This window comes from Psammomys obesus, unplaced genomic scaffold (assembly GCF_907164565.1).
Source record: "Psammomys obesus unplaced genomic scaffold, mPsaObe1.curated_primary_1811, whole genome shotgun sequence".
Lineage (NCBI taxonomy): Eukaryota > Metazoa > Chordata > Mammalia > Rodentia > Muridae > Psammomys > Psammomys obesus.
Window position 1 is genome coordinate 47,256 of NW_026589826.1, and position 18,896 is coordinate 66,151.

General features: G+C 40.7%; 1 protein-coding gene across 1 annotated transcript; it reads right to left on the bottom strand.

Moving 5' to 3' along the window:
* Window positions 1-94: 94 nt before the first annotated feature.
* On the bottom strand, window positions 95-3,372 carry LOC129675441 (GTPase IMAP family member 9-like). The gene is made up of 2 exons (XM_055605458.1): window positions 3,324-3,372; window positions 95-1,603 (listed from the first exon to the last, which is right to left on the bottom strand). Exon 2 carries the CDS (start codon window positions 1,561-1,563, stop codon window positions 685-687), a length of 879 nt encoding a protein of 292 aa, XP_055461433.1. The 5' UTR covers window positions 1,564-1,603; window positions 3,324-3,372; the 3' UTR covers window positions 95-684.
* Window positions 3,373-18,896: the final 15,524 nt, after the last annotated feature.

Genomic DNA, 18,896 nt, shown 5'->3' on the forward strand with positions numbered 1-18,896 from the left:
CAAAAAAAAAAAAAAAAAAAAAAAAAAAAAAAAAAAAAAAAAAAAAAAACTGATCTTTTTGATCTCCTGATCAAAAACCCAGGGATGGGGAGGCCATAGGCCACAGTGAAGACTCACTAGTGTTTAGCTAAAATTGACATAGCACTAAATTGCACTTTAACTATTTACTTATACCTACAGACAAATGCTATTCCTACCCTCTATCAAAGAAACCCGTCTTTGCAGAGACTAGCAGGGAATGCATAGACTCATGCCTGCTCAAGGTGCTGAAAATAAGTGATGACTGACTGCTCAACCCTAAAGGGCACCCTTATACCATACCCTTTAATGTTCAGGAAACAGTCATTGCTGTCATGAGCTCACAGCAGCTATGGTCCTGTCAATTAGTTGATGGATGAAAGCGGAGGATCTCATGGGAACCTAGTCCATCCTGCTGAGCTGGTAAAACTACTGATGGATTCTGGGAAAGGGATAAGCATTGTCTGCCATTGTATTCCTCCTGGTGAGCCCACCAACCTCTGATAGATAGACCGAATTAAATTCTATGGATACCAAAGCAAAAAAGATAGCAAAACAAAAAGACATGAATGTAATCAAAAGGTATCATATAAACACATTCATGAAATTGTCAAAGAACAACTGTCAATAAAAGAATAAAAGTTATTAAAAAAATTAAAATTTACATCAAAATCTCAACTTGTCCCAAAGATTTGAAATTATTTCTTTTATCTTTTCAAAAATATATGTAAATATATTCTTTTCAGCTGCTTCCTTTATATTTCTCATTTTTTCTTCATAATCTCTCCTTGCAGAATCAATTTTTGCCTGCTTTTCTTTTTCTAATATATTCGCATATTCCTTTTCTATTCTTTCAATTTCATTAATGAGTTCTTGAGTATAAGTTTCCATCAGATTCCTTAGATGTAGATTCAGCTTGTTGTCTACGTCCTGATATATGCGGTCAGAAAAGTAAGACCCTCCGTTTGTGTCCACCATGTTCTCTATCAGCTCCACCAGCTGCTGCACTTGGTCTTCTTGCTCAGCCGCACCTGCTTTGTTATTGAAGGCCAGGTAGCGGTTCCCACACTGCAGGATGATATCATTTAGCTTTTCACCTGCTTCAGCTAAAAAGCTGTCAAGGCTCTGGTCTTCAAGGGCATCTTTGTTAGTAAACAAGACAATCATGTACTTCATGGCTGCCTCCCCAAAAATACCCTTGATCAAATCAACAGTTTTCTGCTCTTCCTCAGTGTAGCGGCCCAGCTGCAGAACCAGGATGATGGCATGAGGCCCAGGGCAGGAGTAGAGGACACAGCGGCTGATTTCTGAACATGTAGTTGACATGGCCTCCTGGGTGTCAAAGAGCCCGGGAGTGTCGACCACAACAAGGACTCTCTCCTTCCATGTCCTGGATGCTCTCTGGCAGGTCTTGGTAACAGCATGGGCAGCAATCTTAGACTCAAACTGGCGTCTTCCAAGGATGGTGTTTGCTGTAGCACTCTTTCCATTTCCAGTTTTCCCTACCAGAATGATCCTCATATTAGTGTTTGCATGGCCAGCCATGTTGGGGTAAGCCGACTCTGAAGATAAGGAGTGCACAGATCTTAAGGAACAGAAAGAAACAAAAACAGCCTATTAGATAAAAGGAAACAACCCCCAAACCTTCCTTTTTTGCCTTTCCTCCCTGAAATTTGGCAATCTTCTGTTATCTTTATACATCTCTATAGAGACTCAAAGGTGAAACATTGCTATGGAAAAAAAATGGAGAAATTAAAGTTTCTCCACAGAAAAATGATGTTCCATATGGTTCCACAGGAAAATCCCATTGGCATGTGTATGGCAGTGTTCCCACAGAGGTCAGAGGATGACTCCGTGGTTTTGGCTCTATCCTTTGACCTCATGTGGGTTCTGGGCATGGAAATCCAATTGCCAGGCTTGCATAGGAAGTACCTCTACATGCTGAGTCCTCTCATTAGCACCCACTCTCCCAGGACACTTTTAAACCTCTGATAATCTGGATGACATTTAGACTGATCTTGATAGCATGAAAAAGCTATTCCTACTCTTGTTACCAGTGTCCATGGCAATATTGGAACAAGTGTGCCTGGGCCTGTCCAGTGTAAGGTCTGAGAGTGAGTGCAGCCAAGTCTCTACTGTGCCAAATACCTGAAAGCCCAGCCAGGAAGAACAGTGGGGTGAGTATAGTGTTCAACAATTTGCTATATATTTTGTGACAATCTAGGAGAGGCATTCAAAGACTCCAAACATAAAGAAACAATAAGGAAGGCTGAGGCAGGTGGATCTCAATGAGTTTGTAGCCAGCTTTTTCTACAGGGCAAGTTCCAGGACAGGCAATGGTACATAGAGAAATTCTTCCTTAGATAGAGAAATAAAGAAAGAAAGAAAGAAAGAAAGAAAGAAAGAAAGAAAGAAAGAAAGAAAGAAAGAAAGAAAGAAAGAAAGAAAGAAAGAAGAAAGAAGAAAGGAAGGAAAGAAAGAAAGGAAGGAAAGAAGAAAGGAAGAAAGAAGGGGGAATAAGAAAGTGGAGGTGCTCATTTTCCTGATTTGACAAGTACAGAGTTTAATATTTGTCTTTAAATATCACACTAAAATCAGAAATATGTTCACTTTTCACATGTTAATAATAAAATAATATTATAATTATTTATAATTGTAATAATTATACATTATTATTAATAATAAAATAAATAAATAAATAAAACCCCAGAATAGTTAAAACATTCCTGAATGACGAAAGAACTGGTGGAGATATCACCAGCTCAGATTTTGAGGCCTACTACAGGCCTGTAGCAATAAATGAAAACATCAAGCAGGAAGGAAACCAGGGCTCTGAGGCACAGGCAACTGCATGTTCACTCTAGGCTAGGCTGTGCCTTCAGGGGCAGCTAATCTGACCTCAGCAGCCTTCCTCCATTCAAAGGCAGACAGCTAGCTACCCATGCAAATCTGTCTGTTGTACAGTGGGGAGGAGTCAGCACACTGACTGGCCACCTAAGGCAGTAACATTCTGAGGTAAGAGAAGTGACTTAGACTGATCTGAGTTGTCCCCCAACCCTGAAGACCCTGTCTTGGGGACAGGGAACTTTCTATGAAGGTTGTCAGACTGCACTCTGTGTCCTACAGCAACAGCCAGCTATGGCTGGAGCACAATGCAATATGCTAATTCATCTCCCTATACCTCTTGGCCCCACCACTCCCAGCAGCAGCTCCCTTCCTGTGTTTCTTCAGGCACAATTCCTCCACTCCCATGGATGCCCCAGCCCCTCTGCCTTTCACTGCAAGCTCTCTGCAGCCAGACTCACCTACTGCTTCTGCAGGAACTGGTGAGGGGTCAAGGTCTTGTGCTTCTGCTTAACTATGAAGCAAAAATGCCTGCAATCCTCAAAGCCAGCAGGTCAGGAAGTTCTATGGGCGGAGCCAATGAAGACACTGTTTGCTTTTAAAGAAACCAAGACACCATCCTGTAACTTAGTGGGGGCTGTAGCTTTGTCAAGTTGAGGCCTTTTCTTTGTCTGTCTGCTATAATGTCAAGAACTTATAAATGTTTTTCCTAACTGTTTTGTATTATTTTTTTGTTTTTGACATTACAGCCTTAATGTAGCCCAGGCTAGTCTTAAACTCACTATGTGCTGAGGGTGATCTTAATTCAAAGCTGAGACCCATGCCCCAGACTTGCCCATGCCCCAGACTCCTCTTAGCACAGCAGGAGTGGGCAGCTCCCTACCCAAATCAGGCCTAGGCCTACTCAATTCCATAGAGACCAAGGCCACCTCCTGTTAGAGTCAGTTAAGCTTCTGCATCCTGCCAGAGAACTGGCTTCTCAGAAACCACCTGACTGGCAGTCTGCTAATCTGACTGATAGGCTTGGAAAGCTCCAGCCCCAGCTATAGCACTTCCTCCTACATGCTTTGGTATTTGAACTGGTGAGTCAGTAGTAACACTGGCCTGTCTTCCACCAGGTCAACATATGTAAATTAGGTGCACTTCCTCCCTTGTTCCTTTGTCTCCCCTCCCTTGACTTGAGCTATATAAGCTAGCCTGCTTACTTCAGGAAGTGAGCTCTCTCTGGAAGCAGTGTCTGGGGTGCTCATACCTGCCACACTCACCACAGACCCTGCTCCCAGCCTCTCTGCATCCTGAGACTGCCCATGCACAATGGCTAACTGAGGTTGGGAGACTCACATCTGGCACTGGCACTGGGACCCTCTGGGACACTAGGAAGAGGGACAGTACTCCCCTCCAAGGAGCGTTACTGTTTGCCCTTGCATCCCCCTGGGGGTCAGCTGGTTCTTCCTCCTTTTTACTTTCCAACTATGAGGAAGGGGCAACTGACATCTTTTGGCTGGGGCTACTCCCTGGCATTGACTGAAGACCTTCAGTCCTCTAGTCAAACCCTGACAGCCCTTCAGACATCAGCAACAACCACCTCTCTAAATCTCTGAAAGAACCCAGTAAAGCAAGGACCAGAAAAGGCCATTAGAGCAGCCGCAGGTTTTCTTCAAATTTTGGGCAGGCTTGCATGCCAGTCTTGGTTGAATCTCCTGAAATTCCTGTAGTCCTGGAAATGTTTCCCCTTTGACTGAGCACTTGTTTCCATCCTTCTCTGTCATGGAAAATTTCACTTCTCACCAGGAGTTCCAAATTAGGGTCTTCAGGCCCTCCTCAATCTGCAGGGGTTAAACTCTATCATAAACAATTATCTTCTGGAAAGAGGTCCTACAATTAGCTCCTTAGATGATCTCCAGCAACCCCTATGACACCCATCTCTGGTGACTTACTTTTCACAAAGTTGAGAAGTCCAAGAAGGCCTCCAACTCCTTCACTATCACTGCAGCCCCATGTAAGGTTTGAGTGTTAAGCCCAGCAAGAGCCTAAATATAAGAAGGTATGAAGAGAACTCAAGGAACTAATCATCCATCAATACAAAATCGCAAGAGGTTCCTCTTGACCATTGCGCAATGGGGTCACCCCTGCTGGTCAGGAAGGAGTGGCACCGGGAGACAAAGACCTTAGGTTTTTAAAAGACAAGGTGCAGGGAATTCTAGGGGTTGCCTTCTTGGCAATTCATGATTGGATGAGGTATTTAACTTTTAAAATAATTGGTTGGTTCTGAGCACCCTTAGGTCTGGTCAGCTCTGTCGTAAATATTTGATCTTCAAGTCAGTTTGGAATTTTCTGCCATATGAGATATAGCCACAATTAAAGGTGGGAGAATGTTTAACTCATCCCTTGTCTGTTCTGAGGAGTGGGGGTTAGAGGCTTTGGATCAAAGGTCAGGAGAAGGATTGGGGCCATTTGGCCCAGTTTCCAAACAAAGCTCATCTCACAGGAGCCAGCCAGTGATTTTCTCTCCATTTAGTAGAGATCTCTGCTTGTTCTCTTCCTTATATCTGCCCTCACAGATGGCTAATGTCAGAAACTTTTACATTCCTCGGCTCTCTGGAGAAGCACTAAAAGGCTTTAACTAACATGGGCCTAAAACTTGAAAATATATGTTATAAGGCAATTAAAGAGACATAGGTTACAAAGTTAGTCTGATTCTTTCATGAGTACCTCTCAGAAGGAAATTAAGGATGAAACCTCTTACTACCAGCAATGACTCTAACAAGGAGAGCCCTCAAAAACCAATCTGTGGCAAACTTCGCTAACCTTAAATGAGCCATTGACTATATTAGACAGAAAGTGACTCCTGACCTCTTCATACTCACCTATATTTACCCCCCATTGTTGTCTTATGCCCCTCCTGCCTCGTCTTCTAAGAGCACTCATAAAACTCTTGAAACTCTACAACTTCCACCCATCCCTAACTACCACCCAACAATTATTCTAGTCCACAATGAAAATTAGGCCTTGGCTTTCCCTGCTAATATTCAACCTAATCACGCTCAGCCCCTAGACCTGTATTCCTTCTAAGCCAAAGAATTAAAAGAGCTTATACTAGTGGTATGAGAGGGTAGTGGAGTATTTATCCCCATAAGACTGGCAGAATACCAGTCAGTCCTTCTTGCCTACTCCTCTGTTCTTTCAATGGGAAGCTTTCTATAGGGATGAATGCCTCCAACAGATCAAAAAAAAAAAAAATCAAAACCAACACCAACAAAATATCCCTTGAGGCTTCGATGAGGTTTTTGGCCAAGGTAGTTTCTCCACAGGAGCAGAACATGTTTTTCAAGCTCTGGGGTACTCTGATCAATTATGTCTATCTGGCAGGTGTGGTTCAGTTGCTCCATAAAAGGATCAGCTACCGCTTTGTCTCTCTCTTGTCCTCTCATCTCTTGCCCTCTCCCCTTTCTCTGTCAGGGTGGCTCCCTCTCTTCCCCCTATCATGTCTTACTCTCTCCTTCTCTCTCTCTGTTCATCTCCATCTAACAAACCTCTTTCATATAAAATCTGTGCACATCATCATTTTATTTGGTCCTAACATTGGTGTTTTGGACGGGAATTGAACCTGGCTCAACTGCTTGGAAGGTAGCTATGCTCGCCACTATACCACCAATGAATCCAAAGATACATTTTACAATATATATGATTCAACACTGGTTCAAAATAATTTTCATATGATGATAAAATTTGAAAGTTATAAAGGTCTACTCAAATTAAGCTGATTTAAAATCTACGTTTAACTGCCTATGTCTTTATCAATTCCTAAATTAATAAATGCTATTTCTCCCACCACAAGCTACTTGTGATCTGGATTCACCACTAGGTTTTCCAGCCAATGGGTTTGATATAATAAATTCAAGTGTCACTTTAAAATTGATTTATACTGTTCTACTATATTGTTGGCTTTAAAACTCATAACTCAGGGGTTACTATGTACAAGTTTTTACCAATATTCTAAATTAAGATCTATTAACTTTCAAGGCATTTATGTTAAAACTTGATCATTGTGCTATATCTTCACTATCAAAAGGTTAAAATATGCTTGATCTTGTTTTCTAAAAATGGTATTATTATTAATCTATAGTATAGCCTTAGACTTTTGTAAGCTATAAACTTTTTATATACTACATCATACAGAAAACTGTTATGCTCTCACTTTAATGGACTATATTTGTAACTTTTAAGGCCCCAACTTAACAAGGACAAAGCCTAAAGTCCTAATACTTGATGGTTAAGGAATGCAAGTTAATAGTCATCTCCTAGATGATCAAGTCCTCCAACATGTCCAAAGATATATTTATAGTCCTACAGATGCAAACATGGTCTCACTGCCATCTTTAATAAACAGCTAAGGATGGTCCTTGAGTCACCAAACAGGAGTTGGTAAAAATAATATTTTCTTTTGGAATGTATACACTTTAACCCTTGTTCATTCAAATGCTGATTTCTCTCCCCCATTCTCTGGTTTCAATCCAGACATTGCATTGTGATACTTATTCTAAGCATCACATGTCTCAACTTTGTGTAAACATGCTAAAATAAAACAACCAGCCACATGTTGAGCAATGGAAAGGAAGCAGGAAGAGAGGGAGGAGCCAGAGGAGAGGAAGGTGTGGGAGGCAGAGGAGGAGTGGGCAGCAGGAGTGAAGTTGGGAGAAGAGAGAGCTGGGAGGCAGAGGCAAGAAGAGAGGTCTTGGAACGATGTGGAGAATGAACCAGACCTAAGATTTCACTAAAAGCAAGTATAATGTGAGAAATCTAAATGTTAGGAAACTATGAGGGCTTGGAGGTTTAGGATGGAGTAACTATTGCCCAGAATTATGTTCTAGGTAATTAAATAAATCATAGTCCCTATGTGGTGATTTGTTTATACAGCTGTTTAGGATTAGCAGCAGCTTTTCCAAAAGATATATCAATAGTAAATATTAATATTTTCTTACAACAGAGAGGAGCTTTCCCAACAGGCTCATCTACAGCAAAAACTATGCTCCAGACCTTGGCTGTTTCTCTGAGGCTGTTGGTATTCCCACCCGGAAAACAAGAGCTCTGCAATGCCCCCATCCTGCCAGGGTATAGCCAAAAGTCAATTCCACCAGGTGACTGTTTCAAATGCAGCCAAAGGAGACACTGGTCCCTCAGCTGCCTCAACAAGTCACTCACTGCCTGATGGCTGATTGGCCTCTGGAAGTCAAAATGCTCCCATGGAGGCTTGTCCTCTGTGCCCAGCCATGGAGGCTCAACCAGCACAAGAGCCATAGACACTTCCAGCCTTCCAGCTCCTAGGCCTGGTGGGGGACCAATGGTTCCTTGATTCAGTGACCTCCACCACCCTCACACAGCCCAGTGTAACATTGCAGGCATGTTTTGGCCTCACACTGGGGTCCCATGGACTTATTGCCAACTTTTGTCTTGGGATACTACAGATGCCTTCCCAGTTCTCTTTATATGCAGGAGATCAGGCCTTAAGCCTGAGTCCTAGAGTTGCTATTGTCAGGCCTAGACATAATATGCCTTGTTGCCAGACTCAAGGAACAGGCCTGGATGTAACCTTTAATGTTATCTTTAGCTAAAGGACAATAAATGTTCATAGCAGTCTGGACCACCTATGTCTCATGGTAATAACTAGAAACAAAAGCCTAAGAAAAATGTTGTTTGAGGGTCCAAGAAAGTGTTTTTAGTCTGGTAAATGCAAGTTATAAACGTTTGAGGGTCTAAGAAAGCATCTTAAGATTGGTAAACGCAAGTTATAGATGTTTGAGAGTCTAAGAAAGTATTTTAAGGTTGGTAAATGCAAGTTATATAGGTTTCAAGGTCTAAGGTAATTTAAGGTATCCTAAATAGGTAAAAATGCTTAATATTTCCTTGTCACCGGCCAGCAGTGACACCTGAATACCACCTGAGAGAGGGCTGGGAGAGAGAGACAGGGCGACACAGAGAAGGACACCAAGTCTACATGCTGATCCAGGTATCGATTTAATGGACGTCAGGTTAACACATAGTAGGAAAAAAGTACAAACAGTTTCTCACGTAGGAGCTTTACTTGGTCAAAACATAGGAGAGCTCACTCAAGGTTACACAGAGCCTGCTGTCTGGTTACTATGGTTGCACAGAGTCTCTCAGGGTCAGAGCAGTCCACTGTAGGACCACCAAGGTCAATTTATGAGAAACTGGACTTTGGAAAATAGCCAAAGCCAAGAGGCCGAATTCCACTGCTCAGATGCCATTAACTCCAAATTTGCCATTAACTCCAAAAAGGCTGCCACATTTCCTCCTGTTGTTATGCTACTGTTATGTTGACTCTCCAGAGCTTTGACCTTTATCAATAGAGCTCTGATTTATTAATCTAACTCTGATACACCCACTATCATGGTTCCAAGCTCAAGATTTTAAATCTCCGTAATGTGTACTTATGCTGAAGGTTAAGATCAAGTGAGCTTCCCCTTCTACTTCACAAAAGGCTTCTGCCTTTTCAGAGCTTTCCTCAAAGAATGCGTATGCTGGTAACACAAATGTGTGTGTCTACTGTCTTTTCTACAGTGTGTATTTCAGTGCAGATCACAATTGTGATGCTAACATGTCTAAAGTTTTATCTCCTTTGTAAAACTTAAAAATGATTCTTGTAAACTGCAGGAAATCCACCTCTCAGGTCAATTAGGCTCCAGATAAGTACCGCAGCTATTTCCTATCTTGAGGGTGGGATTCCTCCCCTTTCCCTGGTTTTAGGACATCCCTTTCCTGCCTACTTAATTGCTGCATGCCTACAACCAACACCAGTTCATTGGTGAGTCTTCCCTTCTGGTTGCTATCAATCCCTGGCTACCAGTTGCCTCATTCCTACACCCAACACCAGCCATTTGGTGAGTCTTCACTTCTGGTTGGCGCAAACACTTCCAATTGTTCTCGCCAACCTCCAACGAAACCCTTTATCTAGGACCTGCTCCCTTGGGTAAGACTTTTTCTCTACTGGCACAGTTTCTCTCCCTCCCCCTTTTAATCATCTATGAAAATCCTAGCTAGGTAAACCCTGTCTACTATGGGCAACTGTGCCCTTGGTCTCTGGCCAATGCTGACAAGCTGTTGGAACAGATTGCACTAATCTACTCTCCTGAGTCAAACCTTGCTCTTGGGACACCTTGACAGGTCACTGACTCCTACCTGCCCAATAGGAATAATCCATTAATCCATTAATCCAGATTCTCCTCTGGGATGTCTTCTGGAGAATTTCAGCTTTCTACACCTAGCTCCTGCTTTAAGTGCCTCTAAGCTTATACACTTCTGTGACCAAGCTTGGCCTCAGTGTCCTTAGATGACAGATCCAAATCAAAGCCTTTTTAATTACTGCCAGTGGTTGGGTAAATGGAGGTTCCCATGTTCAAGTCTCTTTGATCCAAACCTTCCACCGTTGTTTACTCTCCCAAAAGTTTTAAATGTACACCTAAAGAAATTTTCTCTACAACCTACTTAACTTTGTTCTGCCTGTAAATATTTTCCAGTATCCTGCCAAACCCAAGTGTTTCCTATATCCACAACAGTGCCAAAGCAGCTACCACAAGTGTTTGAGTCTGACCTCACAGACTTCCATCAAGCTGGACCTGCACTTTCCCTCCCATCCATGGATGCTCTCACAGATCCTGGACAGCATCAAAACAGCCTGTTCTTTCTGGACTTAGCCAGCATTTCAGTCTTTTGATCTTCCTACAGTGACCCCAGTGTCAGCAGGAAGTAGCCAGAAGAGAATCTACGCACATTATTCACTTTTTATTAACAAAAGGCTGGAACGATGTGCTTCAGGCCCAGGACAGGTAGCTCCAGGTTCTCCCAGCATTCTTCAGTCCCTATCTGTTGCCTTGCACGGCTGGCAACTCTCTATCCTGAACTTTCCAGGGCAGGGGCTTCTTCCTCTTGACCATGTAATCTGGACATTTTATTGCTGTTATTATTTCTCTCTCTCTTACCCCCTTGCATGGCAAGCAAGAGCTGCTTCCAATGAGCCTAAATTTATATACTTTAACTTGCCTTACATGAGAAGCAGCACAAACTCCTCATTTTTTAATTGTAGAAGAAGGAAGGAATGTTTATATTTAGGCAGCTTGCTTCTGGGTTGCCTAACAACCTATGATATCATCATGTGTCACCTGCCGGGTAGCTACACCTGGCAGTTGCTACATAAAAGGATCAACTGCCACTTTGTCTCTCTCTTGCCCTCTTGTCTCTTGCCCTCTCTCCTTTCTCTGTTGGGGCACCCCTGTCTCTTCCCCCTATCATGTCTCGCTCTCTCCTTCTCTCCATCTCCATCTAATAAACTTCTTTCAGATAAAATCTGCTGTGCACATCATCATTTTATTTGGTCCTAACCATATCCAAAAAATCCCTCAAAATATAGGTCCCTCCCTCCTACCTCCTGTGAGTCTATCTGCCCATCCTCCTGACTTTCTGTGTTTTTTTTTCTATGTTTACTCCTTTTCAACTGGTTGCTTGCTCTGCCTCTTGACCTAGAGTTAACTTTATTCAATCATGTTTACAATATTTAAGCAGAAAGGACTTGGATTAAGATGTGTTCTAGGGCTGAGCCACACCACAGATAGAAATAGTTTTTTTTTTTCCCAGTAAATAACAGCATGTCAGAGTTTACAGTATCATTAAATATCCTACAACATTCCCCTTTTCGTCTAAATAAAAAGGAAAGGTTTTGACTCTAACCAAATAAAACTATTTACAATAAAGTAGTTTTTTTCTACCAAGCTTTTTATAATATCCAGCTTTCTTATATTTGGCAGTTTTACAATTAAGTATTTTTGAGTTCAAAGTTCTATAAAATGTTTGTGTCAGTTTCCTATGAACGCAGCAAAATTTAAAGTCCTGAGAAGTTGGTAGTTTGAAGCTGATTTTTGGGTGGTGTTTATCAGCTTAATGGCAATCCTGGCTAAGCAGAACACAGCAGTCAAGCCAAAGTGTCCACTGTTTGTGAAGAACCTGATAGCAGAGGAGATATAGGGCATTGTGCCCCATGGTTAGCATTACCACAGTCTGGGTGATTTCATCATTGCAGGGCTCTGTCATCTTCTTGGAGACCTCAAAGGTTACTATTAGGAGTGGTCATGGTTTACTGTAGAAAACTTAAACTTTTTAAATGACATATTCAGCAGGTGTCTGAAAGGTTTGAGGACCACAATCAAGGAGCAGAGTGTTCCACACTGGGTGAGGTTTGAGCACTAGGAAACCTCAAAGCTCACCCCCACAGTGACACTTTTTTCAACAAGGCCATACCTTCTAATAGTGCCACTCCCCATGGGCCAAGCCATTCAAACACATGAGTTTATGGAGGCCAAGCACCAACTAAGGCCTTTGAAACTCAAGCCTCAGATACTAAATATGGAGCTGGATGATTTGGTGTTTGCTCTGCTGGATTTAAGTCTTGCTGTGGTCCAATCTTCCCTCACTCTTCCCCATTCTTCCATTTGGAATGGGGACGTGTACTCTGTGATATTGTATGTTAGAAATATATATATTTTTTACAGGAGTCTAAGTTAAGAGGTTTGTCTGAGAAGATACCTTGGACCTTTGAGCAGTGCTTGTTACTCTTAAAGACAATGGAGACTTTTAAAGTTGACTTTCTGCATTGTGCACCATGAGATGACTATTAGTCTTTGGGGGCCAGAGGCAGAGAGTTGTGATTTGAATGAAAAATTATTGCTTAAAAAAACTAAATCCCAATTGTTTGGTTTTACCTATAAAGACCCAGGAACCAGAAGCTGGGGTGAAAGTTTGCTAGCTCAAAGAGGCAGAGAAAGCAAATATCTTAATATAATTCAGTAATTTTTGAAGATCATTAAGAGTTTGTAATTGATCTCTCCTGGTTTGTACTTTCTGTGGCTGAATTTTCTGTAAATTTATCTTATATCTTAGCTAATAGATAGACTCTTTCTTTGTGCTTTTTCAGGGGCAATTTCTAATCCCTAGCAAGGTGAAATTCTCTTGACTTTACCACACTTTTTCTCTATGGTAGCTGCAGCTGAGTCAACCAGTAAAATTTATCATCTATATAATGATAAATTTTAGATTGAGGGAACTGTTTATGAATTATTTATAATGGCCTTTGTACAAAATATTGACACAAGGTAGGGCTCTTTAACATTCCTGTGGAAGATCTTTCCACTGATACCTTTTAACAGTTTGAGCATTATTATAAGTAGGCACCATGAAGGCAAATTTTTCCTTATCCTGTTCTTGTCCAGATATAGAAAACAAAAAACAAAACAAAACAAAAACCCACAAAACAGTCTTTTAAATCAGTTACTATAATAGACCATCCCTTAGGTAATAAAGAAGGCAAAGATACTCCAGGCTGTAAGAGCTCATTGACTGAATTAGCTCATTGGCTGAATGTTTATGCCTCCTAAATCTGTTAACATTCTCCATTTTCCAGATTTTTTAATTAATTAATTAATTTACTTTACATTTACATCCAAATCAGAACTTCCCCTCCCTCCTCTTCTCCCAGTCCCTCCCTCTAACCTCCTTTCACCTCCCCTATGCTTCCCTCTCTTTCTTCTAAGAGAAGGAGAGACCTCCCATGGATGTCAACCCACCTTGGCATACCAAGTAGGACTGGGTGCATCTTCTTCTATTGAGGCAAGACAAGACAGTCAAGTTAAGTGAAAGGAATTGAAAGGTAGGCAGCAGAGGTAGAAACAGGCCCTGCTCCTGCTGTTAGAGGTTCTATATGAGGACCTAGCTGTAAATTGATACATATGTGGAGGCGTGGGGAGAGGCTAGGTCCATCATATGGATGCTCTTGGTTAGCGGTTTAGTCTCTACGAGCCTCTATGGGCCCACATTAGTTGATTTTGTATGTCTCCTTGTAGTGTCCTTGACCATTCTGGCGCTTTCAATCTTTCTCCCCCCTCTTCCATTAGATTCCCTGAGCTTTGAGACCAATAGCGAAAGATATGGAGCCTGACATGGCCACTTCCTCTAGCCACAAGGGACTTCCAGTAGAAGAAAGATGACACCAACCCATCTATAAAACCTTCGACCCAGCCAGCCACTGACTGGCCCAACTTGAGTCATGTGCCATGAGAGAGAGCCTACCCCTGACACTATTAATAATATGCTGAAATTCTTGCAGACAGAAGGTTAGCATAATTGTCATCTGAGCAGCTTCACCCAGAAGCCAAAGAAAACAGAGGAAGAGACCCACATCCTGATGTCCTTTTAATGGCGAATAGAGGAGAATGCCAAGGACTGATCAGTTCTTCAGTGTGTTGAATATGTTGCTGCTCCTGAACCAGCTGTCATAGTACCTGTAATTTTCTGATGCCAAAGGCTATTGTTTTCATGCACACAGGTTGTGAGTTAACCATTTTAAAGGTAGGGCAGTTGGTGCCTTTAAAAGACCAATAGCTGTTGTGTCCAGCTTATGCACAACCTGAATGGTCTGTGACTGTTCTTGATAATATCTTTTAATACTTTTCTCACAAGCTTTTTTTAACTATATGTTTCTGAGATTGGAGGAATGTTAATCTGTGTTTTCCATTGCCACAACAAATCGCATCCCCATAAATTCATGGCTATATTGGCCATATATTGCTTTAACTTTCTTATTTGTTCTGCTGGTCTTATATATTTTTGACATGTCTTGCACTTTGTTTTACATGAGATAAAGTACCTAGAAGCTTAATATTTACCTCCTGAAGAGGCTGATCTGGATGCCAAGATTTTGGTGAAATTACTTTAACATCTGCACATGTGTCTACTAAACCTTTGATTTCAATGCCATTTATTTATATTTTTAGCTTTGGTCTCCGGTCATTTATAGAAGTCTGCCAAATACTTTATTTATTTATTTATTCATTCATTCATTCATTCATTCATTCATTCATTCATTTATTTGCTCATTTATTTATTTATTTATCTTTTCATTCAGTCATTTATTTATTTATTTATTTATTTATTTATTTATTTATTTATCTCTCATGAAGATTTTGGTTTATCTACTGAAACTGTTCTGTTCTTGATTGCATCCATATAGCTGTGTTATTTTTAACAACAGCAATGACTCTTTTAATTGCCTTGTGGATGATTGAGTTTCTGTGATGCCGACAGGGAAAGGTTGAATTGAATGTGACTGGGCGTGTCCCAATGTTACAGGGTTACCTTTCTTGTCAGCTGCTGATCTGTCAATGCTGGCTTTTGCCCATACCTTCTGCATACCAGAAGGCTGAAGCCTTCTGTTTGGATTATCTCTAGCAATATAGATAGATAGATAGATAGATAGATAGATAGATAGATAGATAGATAGATGATAGATAAATTCGAGGAACACCTTGCTAAAATTCCTTTTCAAATGGCCTTGCTTACCACAAATTAAAACATTTTGAGCTTTTAAAAACTTTTAGAAATTACTTCTATTAGAGTAGCATCATAGATGTGAGATCTAATATCAATTGGATTTTCAATCCGTTCAACTGTTGGTTCTGACCTTACCTTTTAAGGCCTGATCACCCTTTTGCATTCTGAATTTCAAAAGCCAAGGATTCAATTACAATTTGTCTGACTTCTAAATCTGATACTATTTTACTTACAGCTGAACTCAAGCTGTGTAAAGAATAATAACAATAATAAATCAGTGAAGACAATTTTGGGGCCTTGTATAATTTTAGTAAATGACTCAGGCCTGATTCTTCAACCTTGTCCCAAGCATTTAAAGCTGCTAAATTGGCATAGTCCCAAAGTGTGATTGTCAAATTCAACCTGCCTTTGTAACTCAGAATGTTGACCTTCACCTAGTAACTGATATTGGGAAATATTAATACCTCTGGCTTAAATTCATTGCTCTAGAGCCCTAGCTTTTTCTTCCCACCATGTTTGCCATTGTAACTGAGGACCAGCTTCCAATATTGATGTTGCCAAATCTTCCCAGTCTTGGGGGATAATTGTGTACTGAATTACCCATAAATTTAATTTCTGCTACACATAGGATGAATACAGACCATACAAAACAAGCATTTCCTTAGATCTGCTCAAATCTAATATTTCTGTAGTATTCCATTTAACTTTTTCATAACCTTGGGGGTGCCTATCATCTGCTGGTATAGCATAGCATAGCACAGCACAGCATAGCATAGCATAGCGTAACATAGCATAGTATAGTAACTGGTTGTTTTCTAACAACCTTGAACAGACCCTCTTGAGTTTAATCATGCAGAGGTACAGTAGGTTCTTGTCTAAATTCTGTCTGTGTCTAAGTATTTTTCTTATTTTCATTTATAAGTCTTTCTAGGCTTGTATCTAATCAATCCATTTTTCATATTTGACACAAAACCCACTGTGTTTATTAAGGATAAAATATGAATTACCAGACTTATGGTAATAATAATTGGTATTGTATCAATCTCAGTGAAGTCAATTATATTTTCATTTTCTGCTTCTATTTTCAAGCTATCTAAAGTAGCACTATACAGACTCCTAGTACCCTGTATTATATTTTCCATCCTTAATGTGGGAAAGATCTTTCCTTTTAATATTACCTAATAGTTTCCCTGACTTCCACAATGTCTTAAACACCCTCCAAAATCCCTCCTTTCTGTTTAATCCCTGTCAGCTGGTTTCCTGCTCCATCTCTTGACCTAGGGTTAACTTTATTTAATCCTGTATACAGAAAACATTTGGATTAAAGGTTTGTGCAAGGACTGAGCCACACCACAACTAGAAACAGGATTTTTACAGTTCACAATCATGGGGTTCACATATCTTGCAAAAAGAAACATTCTACATATGTTCAGCATTGGTTCCAATGGTTTCACTTGGTTTCCAATTGTTGGGGCTATTTAGGAAAATCACAAAACCTTCAATAGGTGGAGTCTTGAAGGAGGAAGTACATCACTGCAGAGGGTGAACTTTGAGGCTTTATGGCTTTGTCTCACCAAGATGTCCTGTATTAGTTACTTTTCCATTGCTGCGACAGAACACCATGACCAAGGCAACTTATAAAAGAAAGTGTTTAACTAGGCTTATGGTTCCACAGGGTTGGAATCTATGATGGCAGAATGAAAACATGACCACAGGAACTGTAAGCACTCATATTTTGAGTGAGCATGAGTCAGAGAACAGAGCAGGAATGACATATGTCTTTTGAAACTTCAAGGACCACCCACCAAACCCTTCCCAAACAGTTCCATGAACTGTTTGAATCAAGTATTCAAACACGAGCGCATGGCAGTCATTCTCATTCAAACCCCCATATATCCTCTCTGCAATTTTAGGCCAAGTGGCTTTGGTCAGGGTATCTTATCACACCAACAGAAAGTTGAATAATATATTCTTTAATTCTAGGAGGGTTTTTTTTTTTTGTCCAGTTTGATTCTATAGCTATAATCTCATATTACATGGCTAGCTACAATTCTAGAAGAGGTTAGTCCTCTATATCTAATTGTATCTTTTGTTTGAGAATAATGATTTGATCTGTCATTTTATCTTGGGATTTCATCCAATTACAGTTTGGGGAAGTAAATGAACAATCACATTATAGAAGATGTTGGAAAAAAATACATTATCTTTGAATCCCCTTCTCTTTGAATTCCCTTCCAACAGAATGATTCTTTCCTCATGTACCAATTATTATTTATGACAGGAGTAGAAAAGAGAGACCAGTCCTGTGAGAACTCAGAATTCCATAGGTTAAAATGTTATGTCTCATTTCTCAAAGCAAAATGGGACTCCAATAGGAATCATTTTGTAATACCGCCTGCTATGTGATACTATTTCCTGAGAGACAAATGTTTGCTTCCATATAGGTAGCTGCTGACTAATTGACCAAAAGTAAGGATACCACCAGAAGCCAATTGGGTGAACCAGTGAGTTCTGTTGGGGTTATTTATAGGCATATGAATGAGGAGTTATTTACAGGATCAAAAGTGTCTTAAAGACAGCTGCATCACCAAAGCCCACCCCAGCATGGGTGACAGCTAATGAAAGCTTGGAACTTGAAGCTCACTTCACAGCCTGTAGGCAGCTCAACAGTTTGGGTAATTTCAGGCAGCTCAGGTAATCTGAACTTCTAGGTAGCTCATCTTGATTGAAAATCTCATGTACTCTTAAGGCCACTTTGAATCAAATTCCCTTTGAGGGTGGAGAAATTTTATCATAAAATTATACCACTTAACAAATACTTCACTGTGGCATTCAGGACATAAATACTGATAACAAGCATATTGAATTAGTGCTGATAAGATAACCCAGTTGGTAAAGGCATTTGGTGCCAGCCTTGATGTCTTGAGTTCAATTCCCAGGACCAATATGGTAGGAGAAAAACAAATCCTGGAAGCTGTCTTCTGACCTCGATATTCATATGTTCCTCCCACATGCTAAGTAAATAAATATTTAAAACCCAAGTCATAGATACAGGCTAACCACTGCAACTGCATACAAAATGACACATAAGCAATTACATGGAGTGACAATATTGAACATTCTGAGAAGAAACTCAAAGAACACACAAGTTGACTACATTTAATAAGAGTGCATGCTTAGACCCAAGATACAAAATTTGTGACCCAACAACACAAATCTTAACCTAAGTATTAAGAACAGCCAAGTGCAGGTGAAGAGTTCAAAGTAGAGAGGGCTATTTCCACTTAGGTAACAGAAGTGAACTGGGTAGTGTCAATAAGAAAAATCAGGAAGAAACCTGGAGATGGGGCTCACACATGCTCGGGGGAGAGGCTTGATGGTATTTTAAGGTCAGAGTCTGGAGACCCAAACACAGGCCAGTTCTAGGCCTGAGGTAAGGGAATAGAGGGACAAAAGTTGCATTGTAGGTTCTACCAGAGGCAGATATTTACTCCAAAGCTGGCTTTTGGAGGATAAAAAGAGGCAACCTTACTGCTCTAATTCAAGTTGTGCTTCCCCCTAACCTCCCGGGTGCTCCCAAGGAAAGAAAGCTTTCCTGCCTGTGGGGATGCAATGGTCTCACTCTGCAGTTAAAAGTCATC